The 25,259-nt window shown below is 30.4% G+C and overlaps 1 protein-coding gene across 3 annotated transcripts in view; it reads right to left on the minus strand.

Moving 5' to 3' along the window:
• Nucleotides 1-25,259, minus strand: part of LOC145292415 (uncharacterized) — a 101,983-nt gene that overhangs the window by 55,731 nt on the left and 20,993 nt on the right. For all 3 annotated transcript variants that reach the window (XM_080138725.1, XM_080138723.1, XM_080138726.1), the window contains exons 3-6: nucleotides 21,866-21,919; nucleotides 11,270-11,304; nucleotides 8,140-8,208; nucleotides 2,448-2,538 (exon numbers count right to left, since the gene is read on the minus strand). In XM_080138725.1, coding sequence (XP_079994851.1) covers nucleotides 2,448-2,538; nucleotides 8,140-8,208; nucleotides 11,270-11,304; nucleotides 21,866-21,919 — 249 coding nt within the window. The remainder of the gene's footprint in view (nucleotides 1-2,447; nucleotides 2,539-8,139; nucleotides 8,209-11,269; nucleotides 11,305-21,865; nucleotides 21,920-25,259) is intronic.

A 25,259-nucleotide genomic window follows, 5' to 3' on the forward strand; every position in this document is an offset into this window, starting at 1 on the left:
GAGAACAACATTTAAGATAAGAACAATAATTTAAATAATATAATCAGAATATGAATGAACCATTAAAAACATAATATAATAACCAGAATATGAATGAACCATTAAAAACATGTAATAATCAGAATATGAATGAACCATTAAAAACATAATATAATAACCAGAATATGAATGAACCATTAAAAACATAATAATCAGAATATGAATGAACCATTAAAAACATATAATAATCAGAATATGAATGAACCATTAAAAACATATAATAATCAGAATATGAATGAACCATTAAAAACATAATATAATAATCAGAATATGAATGAACCATTAAAAACATATAATAATCAGAATATGAATGAACCATTAAAAACATATAATAATCAGAATATGAATGAACCATTAAAAACATAATATAATAACCAGAATATGAATGAACCATTAAAAACATAATATAATAATCAGAATATGAATGAACCATTAAAAACATAATAATCAGAATATGAATGAACCATTAAAAACATATAATAATCAGAATATGAATGAACCATTAAAAACATAATATAATAACCAGAATATGAATGAACCATTAAAAACATAATATAATAATCAGAATATGAATGAACCATTAAAAACATAATAATCAGAATATGAATGAACCATTAAAAACATATAATAATCAGAATATGAATGAACCATTAAAAACATAATATAATAACCAGAATATGAATGAACCATAAAAACATAATATAATAATCAGAATATGAATGAACCATTAAAAACATAATATAATAATCAGAATATGAATGAACCATTAAAAACATAATAACCAGAATATGAATGAACCATTAAAAATATATAATAATCAGAATATGAATGAACCATAAAAACATAATATAATAATCAGAATATGAATGAACCATTAAAAACATAATATAATAATCAGAATATGAATGAACCATTAAAAACATAATATAATAACCAGAATATGAATGAACCATTAAAAACATAATCAGAATATGAATGAACCATTAAAAATATAATATAATAATCAGAATATGAATGAAACATAAAAACATAATATAATAATCAGAATATGAATGAACCATTAAAAACATAATAATCAGAATATGAATGAACCATTAAAAACATAATATAATAACCAGAATATGAATGAACCATTAAAAACATAATATAATAACCAGAATATGAATGAACCATTAAAAACATAATAATCAGAATATGAATGAACCATTAAAAATATAATATAATAATCAGAATATAAATGAACCATAAAAACATAATATAATAATCAGAATATGAATGACCCATTAAAAACATAATATAATAATCAGAATATGAATGAACCATTAAAAATATAATATAATAATCAGAATATGAATGAACCATTAAAAACATAATAATCAGAATATGAATGAACCATAAAAACATAATATAATAATCAGAATATGAATGAACCATTAAAAACATAATATAATAATCAGAATATGAATGAACCATTAAAAACATAATATAATAATCAGAATATGAATGAACCATTAAAAACATATAATAATCAGAATATGAATGAACCATTAAAAACATAATATAATAACCAGAATATGAATGAACCATTAAAAACATAATATAATACCCAGAATATGAATGAACCATTAAAAACATAATAATCAGAATATGAATGAACCATTAAAAACATAATAATCAGAATATGAATGAACCATGTGGTTGAATATGGTTAAATTTATATTCATTATTTTGCATTAAATACTATTCCTAACTATGCATTCAAAGGATAAAATAATACTTAGTTTGCTACACCTCATCATAATGGTTCATACAAAATTTCAGCCAGATTGACCCAGTAGTTTATATAAGAAAAAGTAATATAACATACTCCTGTTAACATTTGAGAGCATGGTGTAAGCCTGATGTAAAGAAACTGCTGCTGGCAGTTGGGTAGTGACAGTCAACGAACGCGCAAATCTGCTCTCTCCTACTCCCACTTTCAAAAGTTGGACTTTGTAAAAGTGGTCGCCATGCAAGTGTAATTTATGGCACGAGTTTATTGGTACCATGTACTGACAGTGAGTCGTTTTGGTTATGGGAAATGACAAAATAAATACCTTTTCCTTCACCAAGAAACGTTTTATCATTTACCTTTGAGATGGCCGCTAAATCCAACATGTTCACCCCGTTAGAGAGAAACAGACACTATGTTATAGCAGAACTGACAGATAAACAGACTAAAAGAAATACAAGAAAACATTATTTTGTTAAAAATTTCGTTTTGCTTTTAATCAATTTGGTCATCTTGGTTCCAAAAAGTAAATGCAGTTTGGCTTCAGACAAAAAGTCCATTTTATGTTACCATTCTTAGTGAAAACAAAAATAAAATAAAGCAAAAATATGTACAAAATCAGAAGGAGAATACGTACGATTTTAAGCCATTGCCGTACATTCCAATCAACTGAGAATCAGAACATTTTTTGGTAGATTTCCCAAAAGTAATGATATCAGCAGTTTCACCTGGAAAAGAAAAAAATATTAATGGGAAAAGGGATAAAAGGTTAAAATAGTTTCAATGACTACAAAAGGATTTTGGCTTTATCAACCTTATTGAATAGAGCCTATTGGCTTTTATTTATATATACATAGATATATATGTGTGTGTGTGTGTATATGTGTGTGTGTGGGTGTGTGTATATGTATGTGGGTATGTGTATATATATAGGAGTATAAAGTTTAATAATTATAAATTATGAATCAGTTTCAAAAGGATGAACAAGCAAAATTAAATTGAGTGTACAACTGTAGCAGAAACAATATTCATTTTATTAAAATTGACAATAAACATTTAGAATAATTGACAAAGAATTTGTTTTTGAATATAGTCTCCTACTGGTTGGTTGCATCCCAATGACCAAAGGAAAGTCCACAATCATAATTTTTGTTTATTCTTTCCCTTTACTTTTTGTTTTGTTTTGGAATACACTGTTTTTTAATATTTTATTGTCTCTGAATAGCAGCCAAATAAATCAAAGACAAAAATTTTCATTACAGGTAGCAAAACATGCATAAGAAAGTAAAGGAAAGAAACTGTATATGCCGAAATAAAAAAATAACAAATTATGATTGTGAACGCATTCTCGCCTTTGATCAGTGGGATGCAACTAACTAGTTTATATGATCTGAAGTCAGAAACAACTTCATTGAGCTTGTTATTTGAAACAATTATGACGATACTATAAGGGACAACTTTGAAAAAAATATAATGAATATCATCAAGATATTTTTCACAAAAGAAAAATACATTTCCAGAGAAAATTGGATAATACTCTTAAAGAAATTAATAATTCAAAACACATAAAAACTAACGAAACACAAAACTTTTATAAATGTACCAAAAAAGAGTGCTATAAATTACTTAAACAAAACATTACTAAAATTCATAAATCAAATTTAAACCTAGTAGACAAAATTAACTCTGACATCCAAATCATAAAGGACAAATTATAGATTAGTAATAGTCAGTAAATTGCATAGCAAGGAAGCATACATTCTTCTTAAGGACCATAAATCAGATTTATTTTCTAAATAAATCCTCTACTACAGATTCATAAATCTTATGAGGTCTGAAATAGGAAAAATTAGCAAAATAATATTAGAAAGAGTAAATACTCAGATGAAATTTACTTATAAACTGAATATGTGGATAAACATGACTGAGACTATTAGTTGGTTCTTTAATATCGAAAAGAAACAAATGTTCCTATATTTAATTTGATATTGAAAATTACTACTCTTCAATAACAAAGGAACTTTTTGAAGAGGTAATGGAATTTGCCACCCTCCTCTCTGGCATTTTTAATAATATTAGAAAGTGTAGAAATACAGTATTAATTAGGAAAAATGAATAATAGCCAAAAAAACAGGTTGGACTTTTTGATGTATCGATGAATTTTAGACTCAGCTACAATGACAGATTTAGTATACTTGTACATATACAACCTTACTAGGGTATTGAAGTGGAAACTATAGGTCTTTATAGGGATGACAGGGTCTTGGTTATAAAAGATTCTGATGGCCCAAAATGCAAAAAAAAAAAAATAAGGAAATAAGAATTAAACTAAAAGTAGACATACCTTCAAATGTGAAAATAGTAAATTTCCTAAATGTAACCTTTAAATAAAGGACTATATGAACTCTTATTGGGGAGAATGCAAATTCAATCTACATTCACCCATATTCTAACCATCCAAACTCTATAATACAATATATCCTCAAAATCTATTAATAAAAGGAATAATTAACTCAAGCAAAAATATTTTCTGTGAAATATCTAATAAAAACACTGTCAAATTAAGCTATAGTTGCAGTGATAACCTAGAAAAAAATAATTAAAAAACATAAGAAACTCTAAAGTGATAGGATGAACCAAACCAAAACAAATCTAAATATATTAAAACATGTAATTGTATAAATAAATCAGAATGCCCCCTCAAAGTGTTTAACAACATCCGTAGCCACATTAACAACTAAAGAAAATCTGAATATAAAGAAATATTATATTGGCATTGCTGGTAATACATTCAAGGAAAGATGTAGCTGCCATAAGTGCTTCTTCAATATCACTTTCTATATACTAAAGGAAATTAACTAAGCAAAATCTAAACCTAATGTAAAATGGGATGTTTTAAAGAAAACTAGCACTTGTCAATCCTTAAATTCACCCTGTTACTTATGCCTTAATGAAAACTTATATATCACTAGATTTAAGGACAGAGATAGGCTCCTCAATACAAAACATCAATAAATGGTAGGCATTATCAATCATATCTTAGCAATTTACATATTTCTCCAGAAAAAAATAAATAAGTCCTTAAACAAAAACTCCTACAATAAAGCTCTAAAGGATTTTGGTTACAGAAATACAAAACTAGATTACATTGATTACTAGATTATTACCTTATAGTAATGCTACTAAAAAAGAAAGAAGAGAAATTATCTTGTTTACACCCCCTTTCAACTTAGTGGTTAAAACCAATCTTGCTAAAAGATTTCTAAACCTTATTAAGCTACATTTCCCACTAAATAATATTCTCTGTAAAATATTCAATAAAAACACTATTAAATTAAGCTATAGTTGTAGTGATAACCTAGAAAAAATAATTAATAAACATAAGAAACACTTAAGTGATAGGAATGAACCCAACCAAAATGAATCTAAATACATTAAAAACATTTAATTGTTTAAATAAATCAGAATGCTTCCTTTAGACAAAAATGTTTATCATCAGTAGTGTACCAAGCCACATTAACAACTGAAGAAAATTTGATTATAAATATTATAATTAACATTGCTAGTAAGACATTCAAGGAAAGATATACCAGTCATAAATGCTTCTTCAATATCACTTTCTATATACTATAGGAAATTAACTAAGCAAAATCTAACACAAATTGTAAAATGGGATGTTTTAAAGCAAACTAGCACTTGTCAATCCCTGTTAATTATGCCTTAATGAAAAAGTATATATTTCTAGATTTAAGGACAGAGATAGGCTCCAAAATAACATGAAACATCAATAAATGGTTGGCAATATAAATCATATCTTAGCAATTTACATATTCCCCCATAAATTCAACATTAACATCTAATATTTTAGTTTTGATTATGTTACTCTCATATATTTATAATTTTTAAATTTATTATTTTTGCTTTATTCTTGTGATTTGTATTTAGAATTTGTTTTAAAATTTTTAGTTATAATTATTATTAGTAGTACCTATAGAGACACTTGTTGAACTACTACTCAGCCTCGCTTGCATGCAACGCACATGATGCACAAGACCCTCAAGTTTGAGACATAGTTATCGCCCCTCATCTCCAGAGTCATATGTTTAAACTGATAGGAGGCGATATCAACTTCCTCTCTCTCTATCTCACTCTTTCATCTGGAATATCATGTTGTATGGATGTGTGGAGATTTTCTCCTATTTTTTTTATAAAACAAGTCTTGTATCAGTTGCCCATAATAAATTCACACGGTTTGTGAGTTACATATTTTGATGAGCATTGTTTCTTTATTTGTTGTTCATCCATTAATTTTACTTTTCTCGACGTAGTAGACAATAGTTACGATGTCTAATACATACCACCATTTTGCTACCCCTTTTTCAGGCACCTGCAACCAGTCTCCATCAGATTGATGCATGCGTCTTTTTTTATATACTTTGCTTCCATATCCCACTTTACCATTTTACTTATTTTCCCTTCACTTTGCCTTTTTTATATTCCATTACATTATAATCTTCCTATTATTATTATTGCACTGTTCCATGAGTCTTTATTATTTTAAATGTTCAATCAATAATTTTCTTATTTCTTAGATATATATTTTTCGACATTTATATTATTTTAAATCAATGTATATTTTAATACCGTAAAATATTTCTTTGTTTTACTTTAGTAATATATGTGCATGCCTGTACAGGCAGATATATATGTATACGTATGGGAACATTTGTGCGTCATATATATATATATATATATATATATATATATATATATATATATATATATAGAGAGAGAGAGAGAGAGAGAGAGATACTTATTTTATGATTATTCACTGTTCCTATGTTAACATTGTTATGTTATTAAACTAATATATTTTATTTTATTAAATCTTTCATTTTTAACTCATTAACCTTTTTTCTTTCATCATTTTATTACTCTAAATTAGTGTCGGGACGATTAATTGGAATTGGAAATCAGAAAAAAAAAAAAAAATTGGGGGGTATCGGAATTGGTATAAAAAAAAAAATTTGATGCCTATTTTCCAATGCAAAAAATGATTCTTTTGTCTTTTTTTATTTGATTTTGTTTAAAGCAAAATCTTCCGTTGCTGGCAATAATAATAAAATAATAAATATTTATTGATTTTAAAATACTAGTAAAACTAAAATCCATAGATCATCATCCACAAATGTAATTTTTACGTTTACGAAAATATCTGCATATTTAATATGTGTTTTTTACATTAATTAGGGAAAATAACAACTGCATAGTTAAATATTTAAAGATTTATTAAAAATTGGAAATTGTATCGGAATCAGGAAAAATATTAGAATCGTCCTACCACTACTCTAAATGTCAAAATTATTTATAGTTTTTAAAATTTTTAAATTACTATTAATCAATAATTATATTAATTTTGTTTTTACTTTTAATTTTTTTTTAATTTTAAACTTTAAATTAACTTACAACTTCTACCTTCCTTTATTAAGAAATTAAGCCTTGTTTTTATTTTCTAAGATAAATAATAAAAATATAAATATTACATAGTATCTTAATTTTCCGATACAAGCATGAAGCTTGTCTGTAAGATGTGTCAACAAGATCCTTTCTCTTAATTTCTCTCCTACTGTTCATTTCTTCTCTTCTTATTCCTTTCATCCCTTCCTCCGATCTATATTTCCATTTTCTCTTTGTCCTCTCTTTTTTGGTTTTCCAATGCACAATGTTAATTTTAAAGAATTTGGTTGTTTTCCATCTCCATTCAATGATTAAATCTTTCAAAGAGAGGGAACTTGTGCCATCCGACGAGGTCATTGATTATTTATAACTGACTGACTGAAACATTGTCATGATTGTGTAGTGACTATGCAAAATGTTTATCTGAATATAAATAAAAGTGTGTGTGTGTGTGTGTATGTATATATATATATATATATATATGGGTGTAAAAACATGATGACAGCTTGTGAAAAATAATCATTTTTATTTTATTCTTCATCAGGTTTGGTAAAAAGAGAAGAATGATTAATTAAAGACACTCTCTCTCTTTGACATTACATAGTAAAGTCAGATTCTTTTTAAAACCTCATTTCACTTTCTAGTGAATCGATGAACATTTACAAATATTTTTTTTTCAAATAATTTTCTCTCACTACATAAATTTGAATATAAAAAAAATTATTAACATAAATAAAGAAAATATTAACATTTTGTAGATGCATGTCTATATGCCACAGTTCTATTACATTTTTATTTTCTGAATATCGAAAAGAATTTAATGCCAGCAAAAACATGCTCCGAAACATATATTCGCTAGTCTTCATACATACCAGGATCCATGCCTTCACCGTCGTCAAGAAAACACATCATGAATCCACCACGGAGATTCTCATCTTCAACTAAAAAGGAAAAAGAAAAAATAAATTATCAAAATCAGAAACAAAAAGTTATAAAATTTAATTTGTTGATTATAAAAAAAATGAGCCGGGGTAACATGCATTTCCTCTAAACTTTTTTCTTGTATCCCAGAAGTTCACTTTTGTTATCACAGGATGAAATGTGAAGAATGTCTTAATGTAGGGTTAGTTATCATTTACAGTGAAATGAGTTTTGGTTGAGTTTCATTGTTCTCAAACAAATTATTTTTTTTTACTTAAAAATTTAAAAAAAAAAATAATGGTTTTCCTGAATTAAAGCATAAAAATACAGAAAAATCTTTCAGATGTACATACCTGTGACAAAAATTATATAAATTAATAAAGTAGTCTTATTTTTATAAAGATGTTTTTTTTAAATGATTTTAAGCAACAAGTAATCATAGGTATTACAAGGCTGATCTCACAGTGATGCAATCCCCTTTTGCTTACTCAAAATATGATTTTCTTAGTTAAAACTCAATTGATTCACATGATTTTTAGGATATGATATTTTCATTTTATCATGAGTACGTACACCATACAAATTTTTCTTTATTTTTTTCATTCTCGACAAGAAAAAAAAAAAAACACTGCATGTTATTAAATGTAAAAACACAACATCTATTGTAAATAATTCACCATGTAGTAATTTATGATATATCTAATTGTTATTTACAGGTTTACGACAGATGTTCTCATCTTGGTTGTTGCCATCTTTACAATATTTCAGCCATTGTATTTTCAGGTATATTGTGTATTGAATGTCAGCTACTTTCTTGTTTTCCTTTGGTAATATATCAAATTACATTTCAAACAGTTCAAGAGCAACCTTAGCAGGTGATTGTCCAACATGGTCAGAAGGTCAGATTTGATAAACATGTGGATGGAAAAACAGGATATGAGAAAAGAATGGATCCTGTGAAGAGCAACATCATTGAAAAAGCTAAAAAAGATTTTCTAAGAGAAAGCTACTGGGAGCATGGCTAAGTAGGCATACAAAAAATGTAGTCTTAAAAATGAATACGTAAACCAAAACTAATGTTGTCCTCTCACTCCCAATGATATCAGAAGCTAAATAAAAAAAACAAGCTATCAATTTGAAAAATCATCCAAGAGTTTGTTTTTATTCATTTGAATTCACAGTTGGACTTGCTTTATTCAACAACAAGTCTTGATGTCCTCTTACTATTTCATTGCTAATAAAATCCATGAAAAAAAAACAAAAAAACCTCATGATCATTTCTTCAAAGTTCAGCTTCAAGAGTTTTTCAACCAAATATCCACTATCAAGACAACTAGACATATCAACGATACCTTTATACCAGAGTTATGGTGGTTTTGGACAGAGTCCAAATCATATTTTTTTTATTCAACTCGGAAAGTTCAATTAAATTACTCTTTTTTGTAACATGTTTTGTCTCTTTATTTACCTGAAATTTAGTGTTTTGAAATATAATAGGCAGAATTCTCTTAATATTAAAAAACAAAAATAAAAACAAATTTGTACATACCCATGAGAAAACGAAAATATATTTAAAAAGTCATGTAAATTCATCAAGTACTTTTATTTTTAGATAAGAAAATCAAATTTTATGAGTAACTAAGAAGTGAGTGTCTTGCCTGCTATTTTGAACAAAAAAAATCACTAATAACAAAGGTACATAAATCTAATAAGTATGAATTACTGTTGAGTTTTGTTGTGATGCCTAAAATTCTCATTAATTGCTTAAAAATGGTTTTCTTTACAAGCCAAACATGCGGGGTCCCCCTCCATGAGCGAAATTAGTCTGTTCTTGCAAAAATTTACTTTCACCATGACTAATGTTCCAAATAAATTCAAGGAGTGGTTAATGAGAAAAGTACAAACAGACAAACTAGAGTGAATTACTAGGTCCAATCCCTCCCTTGTCGGGGGACCAAAATTAAAACTACTTAACGAATTTATGATTTTTGGAATATGATATTTTTGTTTTGCCATGGGCACATACATCAGATTTTTCTTTATTTTTGTTTTTTTAATATGGGGGAATTCTAGACAAGAGCCCATATTTCACTTGGGTCACATGAAGTGAAAATCCAAAACGCAAAATACGAGTAGTATCATGTTGAAACTTTTTCACTGTTGGAAATCACAAATTTTTCGTATTTTTGTATTCAAATTTCAAAAGGGAGATTACTTCTATTACACATTACAAAGATTGAAAAATATAAAGAATTTTCTTATATATTTTGATATGTTTAAGATGAATTTTATTTTGTTTCTCTAATGAAAAATTATTTTCTTTTTGCTGGAGAATAACTGTAGATTTTGTGCATTTAAAAGTTCTGCTATCTGTATAAATTGTGAGAAGTTTTGTTTCTTTGCCTGTGATGCTTACAGAATTACCTCATATATATATATATATATATATATATATATATATATACCAGAAAAGTTATGTCTAATTATATTATGCAGACTAGACTGGACCTAGACAAACGCAGACCCAACAATATTGGTATAAATTAATTAAAAGTAAAACACATTTCTTTTTTATAAATGTCAAGCATGAACGCAGACTCCGTTGCATTATTGGTATGAATATATTAAATTTTATGTCAAGCACGAATGTTGTCCTTACAATATTATTGGTATGAATAAATTAAAAGTAAAACATATTTCCTTTCTATAAATGTTAAGCACAAACTCAGACCTCACAATATTACTGGTAGTTATGCTGGCGCATTATATATATTTTCATTCATTTGAAAATGTCTAGTCACAAAAAACATTTTTATGGCTCCATGGCCTTTTGGCAAAGATCAAAGCATAGTATCTGTTATCCACAACACCAGAATTCTCATGTTTTCTCCCTTAAAAAAAAAAAAAAAAAAAAACGAAATACAGACAGAGATATATATATATATATATATATATATATATATATATATATATATATATACAGAGAAAGTGCAGCATATTATACGTGGATAAAAAAACAAATGATCAAGAATTTTCTTTTAAAATTTGGAAAGTTCTAGAAATTATAAATAATAGACTTACGAGTGTAGATGTTCATCTTTGTAGCGGACGCATCTCTGAAAAAAACAAAATAAAAAAGCATACATTACCAAATCATGATGCAGGGTCATTACTTGTCCACTCCAAAATAAAGTGTTTAATTATAATTAAGCAGTAGTTTAATGGGCAAAGAAATTTCATAATTAAGAGCAACTTTTTTTAGAATCAATATTCAGAAGAGAGATAGGTGGGTCAAATAGAGCATTTTCATTGGTCGAAGATGGCTGGAGTTAGTAAAATTTTTTATCTAGTTTATTCTTTATGGTTTCATTTCAATGTAAAAATGCTCAAAGCTTTCAATGTGATGACTAGGACCATCTAGTCTCAAGTTGGGCATACCTGCTCTTGTTGATATGCGGCATGTCACTTATGCAACTTCCTGTAGCTATGTCTCCTTCCAGTTGAGTACTGTTTATTTATGCAAGGAATGTATTTTTTTTTTATGTTTTATGCAAGTGGCTGCTATGTTTTGCTGTAGTTACTGAAGGAGTAATATTTACTATTTTTTTTGGGGGGGGGACGATATGTAAGAATTTAATTCTTCCAACTACCCTTCTTTCTCTCTTTTCTTCTTTCTTTAACCCTAACCTCTCTATGCAAAGTAGTTGTAGACTGCTATTGATAGCACGTGACTGTTTCTTTGTTGATGATTTGTCAAGTGATTTTTTGCTTGCCAATTTAAGCAAAAATGGAAGTGAAAAAAGGCAGTTGCTGCCTTCGCCTTTGGGAGTGAAAGGTCGTTGTTTGAAAATGTTGGACCTGGATGTAGTAAGCTATCGTGGTGAGACATTAGGAGACTCTAGATGAAGGTCCTATTTTGTCAGTTAAATTTTCGTCTAGGTGACAAAAATGAAGAGAAAAATGCCGTTTGAGTTCAGAGAGGAAAGTCTTAAAAAAATCAAGTCAAAAGTCTTGTCTAGAGGAAAAGAAATAAGTGCAAATGTTAAACCTCAGACGAGTGAAAAAAGTGACGATGCAAACAACAATAATTTGCTTGTTCCTCAGGAAAGATTCGAAGTGAAAAGGAAAGTGTATAATCTTCAATGGTGCAGCAAGAGCCTTCTCTAAACAAGAAGTTTTTGTTCGACTAAGCTATTGAAGTTACATCAGGTCAAATAATGTTTTTTTCTCCCCAAGTAAAAGCTGACAAATATGAGTAAAAAGAAAGTTGAAGAAGATGCAGATTTATTTGATAAAAAAGAAAATCCGAGACATTTTTTTTATTTTTATGCAATCTCAAGCAGAATGATAATTCTTCTCTCTAAAAAAAAAAAAAAAAAAAAAAATAGAAAAGTATAAGATTCTTACCTCAAACTAAGTTTTGGCTCTTTCTTAATCTTTTAACTCTATTCTTTCTCTCCGCTGAACTGTTACTACAACCTTTAAGGTTCGTCAAAAGGGGGCATTTTTTTGACAGTCAAAATACAGTTTTTTATACAGTTAAAAGATGAACTTCAGACTTTATTATTTTTTTTCTCCATTTCAATTCATTTTTCCCTCCTTAAATAAAAGTTTATAATTATTTCAAGTAGTTTTTACTTCCTCTTCTTTCTCCTTGCCTTACTTGTAAATGGTTATATTCAATTGGTTTTTACAGGTTATAGTATTTAAATAGGTCTAATTTGGCTGTTACTAAGTTAAATTCAGACAGATACATGTCGTAAATAAAAGATTTTCATTGGCTGAAAATAACGGTTCTTATATTTAAACGAGTCAAATTCATTTTATCTACCAAATCATGATTTTGTTGCAATGTCTAAATATATAGCACAAAGCTATCGGAGCGGTGACTTTGAACGTATGGTGTCAAGTCAGGAAAATAGTAAATCACTGAAGATGGCTTTAATGCATCGAAAAAATTATTCCTACTTCCTCTATATATCACTAAAAAGAAATAAAATGTTGAAGCAGATTAAGTATGTTTTGAATAAAATTCATTGAAACCATAGTTTATCTAGAATATGGCTTGATGTGCACCAGCTATTTATGGTTGAACATAATTAGATCTTAATCTTGTACAAGAAAGATATTTAGCATTTAAACATCTACAATGATACTGGCTCTACTTCACATATTATATTGATTGTTCATTGGAATAAAAAATACATTAGCCTAATGCACTAAAACAGGCTTTTAAATATGATAATTTAAATAAAATAAATCCAACTATAATTTATTTCAGTTTCTTCATAAGCAAACCATTTTCATTTTTATTATTAAAGATTAAACCATAATAAAATTAGTTATAGTTTATAATAATTCAAAACACCGATCTGTTTCAAAACATCTTTTTAAAAAGCTTGAAGTTTTTCAACTGATTTAGAACCCTTTTTGCATGGTGAATTAAAAAAATGTATTTTATTTTTTCTGGATCAAGTCTGGATTAGAAGATACTAGCATGACACATGTACCGACATTGCCTGGTAGAAGTATGACTCAAAGTCAGAGCAGATGTGGTAAAGGCCGCACCCTCATCCTGAATAAATTAAACTACAGTTGTCAGCCCTGGAAAATAACAGGCACTGGCAGCCGTGACCAAAATGAAATCATCTGGCTTCTACTGTCAAGAAGTGATAGGTGATAGAAGCCACTGGCTGTTATTGTCAGCACGGAGGATTACTGGCAATTAGTGTTGGTTTAGAGAGATTACTTGTAGGCATGGGTTTATTGACCACCAGTGGACTGCAGAGAACTGAAATCGTCTGTTTTTAACTTTCAGGCATTGTTGGGCACTAGCATCAACTGGCAGGCCATAATGATAACTAGTGCTTAGTGGTGTTTTGAGGAAATTTACATTTAGTGGTGGATACTGGTTGCCTTTCCAATTGTCAGTGTCAGTTCTTGGCGTTCAGTATCGGCCCCTATTGGACTACTCCGAAACGGAATCATCTGTCTTAAATGGTGGTCACTGACAATCATGACAGTGATTTTCAGTTGATTACTATCACTATTGGACAGTTGAAGGTACTGCTGTTTTTAAGCGGTAACCACTGTTTAGATGTGGTTACTTCCGGGTATTGGCATTTACCCGTGGTAACTGGTGGCCAGTATTTTGTTCCAAGCCTGAGCTGCATAACTAACTATAGACTTATATCTATAAAAAAAAAAAAAAAAAAAATCAAAGTCGAAATATGAAAGTCAGAAGAAGAATTGTTTAGTTAAACAACTCTAAAGTGACACTGCTAAGTTTAGGTTTCTGTAGGGTCAGCTTTACAGAAATCAAACTGGATTAGTCTGTATAATTGAGAATATAAAAAAAAAAATTATAAATAAAGAGTAGGTTTTATTACGAAAAAAGTCAGGTTTTTTAGGTTCAAAGTATCCGATTTTCTGTTGCTGGACGATATTTCATTTAGTTTGTGATAATTTTTTTTTAAACGTTCAGATTTTGTCTTATTTCGTTATTTTGATGAATATATGTGAACAGCGAATAAAAATTGATCGGAACTTGTTCAGAAATGAATCTTTATTTAAAGCATTGTGAAAGGAAGGAAGAATGTTAAAAGTATTTTCTAAAAAATTAAATACAAACAGTGCTGTTGTAAAAAACTACGACTAATCTAGAAAAGTTTCCAGTTATGTTGAGAGAGTGAGAGTATGAAATAATTAGGGAGTAAAAATCATGCTATCACCATTAAATATGACTTTTTTTTTCGGAATGTAATTCTCCCAGGAATTAATATAAGATTTTATGATAACAGATGAAAGACACCAATAATATATGCAAAACCTACATCAGATATTAGCTAGCAGCTTGGCCATATGGAATTTATATGCTGTGTCTGCATTTGCAAAGCTATAATGTGCTTTTTCTGTATAGGAATAAACGTTCTCATTTTATTAAGTAATAGAGATAATCTAATATTTTTCCAGCATATTTTACTAAAATATCACAATTCAAGCACTGATAAGTTATGGTTTACTTTTAATAATTATTTTTACTTTTTTTTTTACAGTTCTAGAAAAATGGATCAAAAGTGTAAAAATTCTAATAATTTGTTACATCTGTGGACATGTGATTCTTTCAGACTACTAAGGAAAAAAAGAATCACAGATTCTGCAAAGAAGGCATATCACACTTATCTGGAGTCAAACTGTTGGACAAGGATAAGCTATTCTCTCCCCATATCTGTTGCAAAATATATGTAGAGAACTTATGGGATTGGAGGAAGAAAAATAAGGAAAATAATGCTATTTGATCTTCCAATGGTGTGAAAGGGAAAGATCATGTTACAAACTACTGTTAAAGAGCATCTCTCCCCCCTCTCTGGCTTTCTTACTCTTTCTATTTTCTCTCTGTGTGTCTCTATTAGAGAATAGAGAAAGAGAGAGGGAGAGGGAGAGAGAGAGAGAGAGAGAGGTGAATAACGTGGACAGTGGACACGTTTGCAAAAGAAGGGTCAGCTGACCAGATGACGTGGTATCATGTGATGAGGTTAGCTGATTCTTTCTTGGCAGTTGGTTTCGGGAGTTGAATAAGACAGACGGCTTTTCAGCTGTCCCCCCCCTGGGCTGGGGAGGACGCTTACGTGTATCATCAAACAAGCAAGGTTCACCTCCATTCTGTGTCGACCTTTGGAAGGTGAATAAAAACTATAAAACCATTTCATCGTCTTGGAGTGAATTCTTCATCCAACAGGCCAGCTCCCCTCCAAGAGACAATGAAAACCAGAGGAACAACTGACGACACATGAATAAAGGTATGTTAAGAAATACATGTACACAAGCACACACTCACGGAGACATCAAAAATAAAACCATTAGAAACTAGACGATCACGTACACGAATCTCCTTGACAAAATCTCCTTTATGACTCCCCCGAATATATAACATATTCGTTTTGGTGCTCGTGACTAAGTCGCATCACCGATGCGATAATCGAACCTGTGTTTAAGAAAATACAACGTGGAAGCATGGAGATTTAGTGTCAAGAAAAAAGAAATAGACTAAAAAAAAAAAGAAAAAAAAAAGGACAAGAAAAAACAATAAAATGTATGGAAAAAAAAAAGAAAAAGAAAGAACAGTAAAAAAAAAAAATAGAAATCAACACACACACAACGTAGGGTCCATTAAAACACTAGGCGAATTAGAAAAATAATTAAGAAAAAAAAAAGAAAAAAAAAGAAAAGCAGTACACACGTACAACCTTTTCACGAAGAAAGAAAAGGAAGACATACAGACACACAGATGTAAAACTTTATATATAGAAAATAGTTAAAAAAAAATATTTATCGCATTGGGAATTAGCTCGATATGAACGAAGAAAAATATCACTTAATGTCAAAATTAGAAGGGAAAACGAAAAATGACCTTATTTTGTAAATTTTTAACAACGGCCAGTGAGAAAACCAAAAAGAAACGAGCCTTACCACAAAGATAAACATGTCAATCAAAAATATGTGTTATGAATATTTCGTGTCATTTTTAAATTGTGAACTAAATGTAACTTTTAATGAAAAACAATATGTACTTTTGATGAAAAACAATGGATAGGTTCTGAAATGTGATTTTTTTTTTCCTTTTTTTTCACTAATTGAACGATTTTATTTCTTAGGAATTTTTTTTTTCTTACATGGACAATTTTAGTTCCATCGAGTTGTCTGAGACTTTATAAGTGAGTCGTTTTATTTTATTTTAGAAACGACTGTATTTTAATTGTAAATGTCTAGGTATTTTTTGGTAAACGACTGTGGTTTTTCTTTAATTTTGAATTCTGTGGAATGGTAAAAGATGATGCACTATGCAGCCGACCTACTTGCTGACGTGGACAAAATTTTGTTGTTTGGATTTTTGTTATTGCTAAGATGGGACTTTGTGATTGCTTAGAGGATATTTTTGTATTTTTTTTTAATTTATTATCTTTATGTAATTGATGTGTTCTAAAATGGTATTGTGCAGGATTTTCTTACTCTGTGACATGTATTTTTTTTTCGCAGAATGGGGAGGTGGAATCTTGCTTGTGGGGTCTATGGAAAGAAGGATTAATAAAAGAAAAAATGTGTTTTTAATTAATTAAATAGTAATAATAAAATAGGGAGAAAGAAATAAGATTTAAACAGTGTAATAAATGATTTAAAAAAAAAAAAAAGTTTCGGAAGAGTCAAAGGTTCAGTCGGTATTAATTTCAATTTTCGAAAAGTAGAATAAATGTTCTATTCGACATGAGTGACGTTTTGACCACATAAGTAAGGTAAAAAAAAAAAAAAAAAAAAAAAAAAAAAGGATAAATATAGGGTTAAATAAACTATATGAAGAAATGAAAGAAAAAAGTGGGGCGTGAATGGAATTTAATTTCTGTGGCAAGCATGTTAGAATTTTGGAGAGGTGTTGAATTACATGGGTAGTTATTAATTTCATTATTCTCGAGAAATGATTCGAATTTTATTTTTTTTATCGTGATTTCTATTGATTTCGAGTAGAATCAACATGGAGCAAGTTTGAGTACTTCATGTGTGGAAATCCGATGTTTTCCGTGAAGCTATGTGTCTTCAAGGCAGGTTGCGCTTACCGACTTTGGAAAAAAAAAAAAAAGAAAGTTTTTTCTGACATAGCAGTGAACGGAATGTATTCTGTCCAGCGTGAGCGGATCTAGTTGTAATCAACTTCAGGGAGCAAATGAAATGCCCTCTGACATGGTGTAAGGGGCAGAGGGGGTGCAATGGCTGACGTGGCCATTATGTTACGAATCGCTCAAGAGAAGATGAATGAAATATGTATGCAAGTACTTAGGAAAATAAAATGTTACCATATTGTGAATTAAAGGTACCAAAATTAAAAAAAAAAAAACCATGCTGGGTGAATTTAATTGGTATTATTAAATTAAATTATTTTGGAATAGATTTGGTTGGTTTAGTTATATTTTAGGGACGTTTAGCGCGTAGTTGCATTTTTTTCATGAGAATTACAAGGCGATTAGGCTGTAGAAAGCAGTTTTTTCTGTTGTTTTATTTTTTTTTTATAAGCCACGGTATTGTCACAAATTAGAAAATTTGGCAGGGGAAATACTATTTTAGAGTAATGAGAACCCTGTTAAAACAATACTAGTGGTTCCAGTGAGTTGGAAGATGCCACGTAGGCCCAAGCAACGGCAATAAGTCTTGTCCAACAAAAGTCTGGCGTGCGAGGTCGCGATAATTCCTCAGGGTACGGAGCGACTGGACAGTCGGTACCAAGCCTAATCACGGGGAGATAGAAGAAAGGGAAAGATGCAGATTACGTAAGGGACAAGATAGAGCCTTATTATTTTTTTAGAGGAATGTGTGAGGGATATCTGGGTTGGAATCTTGGGACTTGTTGGGAATGCGGAAAAATCACAAAGGGAAAACTACTTAGTTAGAAATCGATGGCGCATTAGTTAGGGAGTGATGATTCCGTATCTTGTCGGGTTCCAGGAACTCAAACAGGCTCCGAGTGAATCAGTGTGAAGGCGTATCTTGACTTAGACCAACCAAGGGAGTTAGTAGAAGAGCTTTGTGAAGTCCCGAAGTAGTAGATTGAATAGAACAAAGCTCCAGTAATAGGACCACTCAGAGAAAGACGTCAGGGCATTACAGTAAAGGAAAAAAAAACTGGGACTTAGGCCTATGCTGAAAGTCGAGAACGCGAGTGGGATGGTTGGGTCGGTAGAGCATCAGACTTTTAATCTGAGGGTCTGGGGTTCGAGTCCCCATGCGATAAAGCTACCACCAACATGGAGCATCCGACGTTCTGGTCGTAATTGCGATATGCTGGCCCCATTTCGAAAAAGTGATCGAAAATGGAGTCTCCATTTGTTTGGCCAAGTGGTCCAAATAAAGAGCAGAGTCAGTGGAAAATATCCAAGAATGCGACCGCCTAGACAAGATGTATATCTGCAAAGCTGTATCTTTGTCTAACTTGGAAGCAAGTTAATGTCTAGGAGGGACTTTCGAGAAGCAGCAGAAGGGTTGATAGTGTTGTAGAAGAGTACTGGTGCCTGATCTTTCTTGGAAAAGGGGTGAGTCCGGAAAGTGAAAAAATAAAGATGTACTTCGGACATAATAATTTTTTTTTAGTTAGTTAGTTATTAAAAATGTATGGCTTGCCATACATTTTGATAAAAAAGGGGTGGAGGAATGTTAAAGAGCATCTCTCCCCCCTCTCTGGCTTTCTTACTCTTTCTATTTTCTCTCTGTGTGTCTCTATTAGAGAATAGAGAAAGAGAGAGGGAGAGGGAGAGAGAGAGAGAGAGAGAGGTGAATAACGTGGACAGTGGACACGTTTGCAAAAGAAGGGTCAGCTGACCAGATGACGTGGTATCATGTGATGAGGTTAGCTGATTCTTTCTTGGCAGTTGGTTTCGGGAGTTGAATAAGACAGACGGCTTTTCAGCTGTCCCCCCCCTGGGCTGGGGAGGACGCTTACGTGTATCATCAAACAAGCAAGGTTCACCTCCATTCTGTGTCGACCTTTGGAAGGTGAATAAAAACTATAAAACCATTTCATCGTCTTGGAGTGAATTCTTCATCCAACAGGCCAGCTCCCCTCCAAGAGACAATGAAAACCAGAGGAACAACTGACGACACATGAATAAAGGTATGTTAAGAAATACATGTACACAAGCACACACTCACGGAGACATCAAAAATAAAACCATTAGAAACTAGACGATCACGTACACGAATCTCCTTGACAAAATCTCCTTTATGACTCCCCCGAATATATAACACTACTACTTTTGCATGACAAATCTAAAAGGTATCAATTGCAAGAACAAGCACTATGTTCAATACTTATTCTTATGCCATAAACACAATCCACAATGGCTCTGATCTTCCTATTCTTCAGCCAAATGTAAACATGGAATCTAGGTCTGATTCTGAATCTACTGACATGATTGATACAGTTGAGTGATGATGAATACAGACCAGAAGAGGACAACCAACTGGTGGTGCCTTTAATCCAAACCAAACTCAATGACTTGACATGAGACCTGAACCTTTCAGGAATCTGCTCAGCTATTGAGTTCTCATCTTCGAGAGAAATGTCTACTAGTGCCAGAAACAATATTCTATTGGTATCAGTACGACAAAAACGAATTTAGAAAATTCTTCATGTTTGATGAGCATCTTCACCGATCTACTGCAGTAATATTGCTGACCTGATTGAATTACTTGATCTGCAGTCTACAGCAGTAATATTGCTGAGCTAATGAAATTACTTGATCTGCGGTCTACTGCAGTAATATTGCTGACCTGACTGAATGACCTGAACTGAAATATGATGCTATGGACTGGAGACTTTTAATTGACTCAGGTAACTCTTAAAACAGTTATTCTTAATATTAGAAACAAGTTTTTATCGATCATTATTAAACACTCAGTCAAAATGAAAGAATACAACAGAAGTATAGAACATTTTCTCTAAACTATCAGAAACTTAAATGGTTGATCTGTAGAGATTTTAAAGTTCTTGGACTCATCCTAGAATTTCATGGTGGTTACACACTATCTATGCTTTCTGTGCTTATGGGATAACTGTGCTGATGCCCAACATTATTCGAGATAAAAGTAGCCATCAGAACAAGGGTGAAAACATGAATCACAACGTTTTTTCCCACCTTCTAGTTGAACCAAGTAAGATATTGCTTCCAACCCTTCACTTCAAGAAAATTGTAATGGCAGTAGACAGGGAAGGTAGAAATCTTGCTTTCCTTCATCAGAACTTTTAAAAGCATGGAGAAAATTAAGACATATTTTTCATGGCCCTAAAATAAGGGAACATAAAGATATTAGTTTTGATGATATACTGAATTCTGCTGACCTCTCTGCCTGGCTTTCCCTAAGTCAGATATTGGTAACTCCCTTTGTAGCTAGAGAGGTTCCCAATATCAGAAGATGGTTGATGAGTTAATGGAAAATTTTTGCCAACATCTGCACTATTTTCGAGAGAAATTTGAAAACTTCAGTGACCAGACCACCAAAGTCTCCTACCTATTTTATAAGCCTTTTATGAAGAAAACGTGTGAGGAAGTGACGAGAATAGATTTGAGATTGAGCAGTTTCACCAAGTTATCAGTATTATGAAGGAATGCAATCAAGTTTGATCGGATGTCAAGTATTCTGGACAACGACATAAAGAGGGATGAACAGTCTGCTCAGCACAAATAGACGTCCCAAAGAAACAATTCATCTGCAAGTAATTTCCTTAGTTCATTATATTCTTATTGTTATTCAAACATTCAAAATATTTTGTAAGCCTTTTATGAATAAATTAGTCTAATATTTTCAGTATTGCATTTTATTTACCTACAAAATTGAATACATTTTTACTGTGTTAATATTTCATTAACATGATCTGATTGAGTAAAGGAAGCAAGATTTTTGGATTCAATGCAAAAAATTAGCCTAAAATCATGTAATATATGTTAGATCTTGAAACCATTACAAAGCAGAGTAATTTAATGACAAAACAATATTGTAATAATTAAATTTTACATTCAAAATACTATTTAGAAAATAATTATTAAAACTAATTGGCATACTTTAAAGAAAGAAAAAGTTCCTGCCCAATAGGTAGAGATAGTTAGAGTTAAATTCATAAATGATAGTTTGACATACCTGGAGTTATCCACCAACTCAGCCAAAGCTCCAAATAAAAATTCATGGGTCGTTCTGAAAAACAAAAACAAATAAAGAAAAATGAGATGGTGTGCAAGGTAGGAGACTTTGGTGGTCTGGCCACATTAAAAGAACGGATGAGTTTTTGGGTTAGTAGATGTAGAACAGTTGAGGTAGCAGGTTTCGTTCACAGAAGAAAGCCAAGGAAAACGTGTGAGGAAGTGATGAGAATAGATTTCAGAGAAAAAGGGATAAGATCTGACTATAGATTAGTTTGAATGTCAATTTCTTAAACATGCCAGGACGTAAAATGGACATTAAACTGAATATGGTTTCATATTTAAAATACAGTATTAATAAAATCAACAATGCAAGAAAAACAGAAAAACAAAATAGGTGCTTGTATGGAATAGTGATGTTTTAAACCAACCTATTTTAGGTAAAAACAGTATCCTTACATGTCAAGTACAAATTCCAAAGATTTATAAAACTAATTTAGTAGAAAAATAATCACAAGTAAAAAATAGAATTTATCGAATGTTATTGTATGTTTTAATGTTAGAGTTTGCAAAATTCAGAGGCGGTAACTGCAATCGATCATTTTGACTAAATAATGACAATCCGCCATTTTTAAATATAAAATGTTGGGATGTAATTATGACTGATTTTTTTGTTAAAAATACATCTAGAACATCTACTACTAAATCATTTTTCGTAATTTTTGGAAAGTATATGAATTTCAGTGATATTTGTTTAAAACAATTATTCTACACAAACACCAAAAATACATTGGGTATTTGATTAACAGAACTACTTGGATATGGATAACAAAATCTTTCTTATAAAACTTCACTCTCATCATTTCTTCCTACCATTGCTCTTCTCCCTTTCTCTCTGGCAACTGATTCAATATAAAAAAAAATTAAAAAAAAAGCAAAGAAAAACTGACAGATTATTTGACCTAGTTTCAGTGATGCTTTTGAAACAACTACCACCATAAAAAGAAGAGAAAATTTTTACTACCCTGCATACACTAATTTGGTTCCTGGTTACCACGAGGTGATGAATATTAAATGTATTTTATTTCTACCATAACCAGGTCATGGTCATACTGAATCAAATGATATAAGGTTTGTAAGCATATTTTGAGAAGTTTTTTTTTTTGTTAAACTTAGCTGGATGCATGCACAGACGGAACTACAAATTTACTTTATATGATAAATTATTGCTCGGAGCAAAAGTGTAACATAACATCTATCCCTCTGTCTTTCCGACACCCTACTGAAAAAAAAAAAAAAATCAAAATTATTTTCTTTTACATGATAACATTAAATAAAATATGTATGTACGTTTTGATAACATTAAATAATATAAATGATCATTTGACTCCCAAATAATTAATCTTTTTTTTTTTGTTTTTACATATTACATCTGGTGTAACGCCGATTAAAAATACCAGCTTCATGGGTGTTTGTTGTGTATTTTTTAAGTTTTAGCTGGACATACAGATATTTGCCCTTTATATAATAGACTAGCTGACCTACCTGGTGTTGTTTAAGACTATAAAACAAGAAGAAATGAAGTTGCGTTTGAACAGACCTTTTTGATGTTATTTATCACTTTCTATTCCACGCGAAGCTGAGTAGATTTTCTTGTAGAAAACAGTATAACAAAACACATTGTTTTTCCCAGGTGACATAGCCTTTTAACATATCTGCTTTATCTAGGATATTAAGCACTTTGGATTGACTAATTTATACTCCCTACTTTATAGGATAGGTTTCCTATTTTGACTTAAAAAAACATAACAAATAAAAAAACAAAACATAAAAAAACAAAACAAAGAAAGTCTATCCTGAGCAAGCTGTGTTTAAACACACTTGCTCTATCTAAGAAATTGAGCACTCTTGGATTACTCTGTACAAATTACCAGGTAATAATTATTATGATATGGTACTGTATTATTACTATTATAAATCCCGGACAATACCAAGTAGATTATTTTGTGTAAAATAGAATAACAAAACAGAGTGATTAAAAAATATCAGCTTTGTGAGTGTTTGTTGTGCATTTTTCAAGTTTTAGCTGGATATACATACATTTACCCTTTACATAATAAATTAGTTGTATTATTATTATTATTATTTGAATTATCCAGACTACTGTTCTAATTTTAGATATTATTCTCACAACACAAATGTAACTTGGGAATGTCTATGGTACCTTCGAATGGAACTGAATGGAACTCTTTAGTTAATCCATGATGGTAACTTGCTTTTGTTCCGTCAGCTATGTACGAGTAAAAGTTTTAACTAATTCGTAATCATGCTGAGGATTGAACCATCAATCTCTAGAAGGCATGTTGCTTAGAACCGATTTATTACTTATCGTTTTTATCCGTTGCGCCTAGGATAGATTAGGTGTCCCTTTTTTAGTAAAAGTATTCAGCATTGTCTGAATAACATTAATTTATTACTAGAAAGCCACCCAGCGTTGCCCGGTCATAAGATACACTAAAATATAGTATCTTAATGTATGCAGATTTTGGTATTATTATTATTATTATTATTATTATTATTATAGAGCCAATTCTCCATTGATTATTATATTGTACCCAATACATAGTAGCGAGCGACCCGGTCATAAAATACACTTAAATATATTTTAATTAATGCAGGTTTTGTATCTATCATTATAGAACCAATACTCTACTGATTATTATATTGTACCCAATAAATAAGTTAAAAAAGTATAAGTTCAAAAGTTAAAATAAATAAAAATAATTTGGGTGCTATCAGCTAGAATTGAAACCAAAACCTATAGCACTCCAACCTTAGTCGTCAAGTTTAAAATTTTGCTAGAAATGACATCATGATGTTAAAATTTGAGATGGTGACAAAGTTTTAATATAATAATAGATAAACATATGCAAAGAGAAATAGTCTGCTTGTGTACCTAACTTTGATCATGTGAACAGATATTGCTTTAACTCATGTTGAATTGCTCTTCAATAATATCATTCTTATTTAGAACCTTCTCATATATACACTGACATTAGCATTTATAAAATGGTGAATTTGAAGTTTCATAAATGTTCACACTTGGCTAGCACAAAGCCAATGCATGTTCTCCATAAAGATATTAATGCAAATTTCAATAATTTGATATTGGATGAAGTAATGCAACTTGCGATGCATTTCATTCAGCGTTTCATGGATGCAACATGTCAGGTCGCTTCGACTGCTCCCAAACACCGTTTTTGACCATTCGTTGACTAGAACTAGAATCTGTTTCCCCCTTGCCAAACTTTCGCAAATACACTTGACTAGCTACAACCACTATATACGATGTCCTCCACTCTCTAACTGTACCTAAATCTAAACGCAGATTCCAT

Source organism: Euprymna scolopes, chromosome 2 (genome assembly GCF_053919585.1).
Source record: "Euprymna scolopes isolate OS-2025 chromosome 2, ASM5391958v1, whole genome shotgun sequence".
NCBI classification, from domain to species: Eukaryota; Metazoa; Mollusca; class Cephalopoda; order Sepiida; family Sepiolidae; genus Euprymna; species Euprymna scolopes.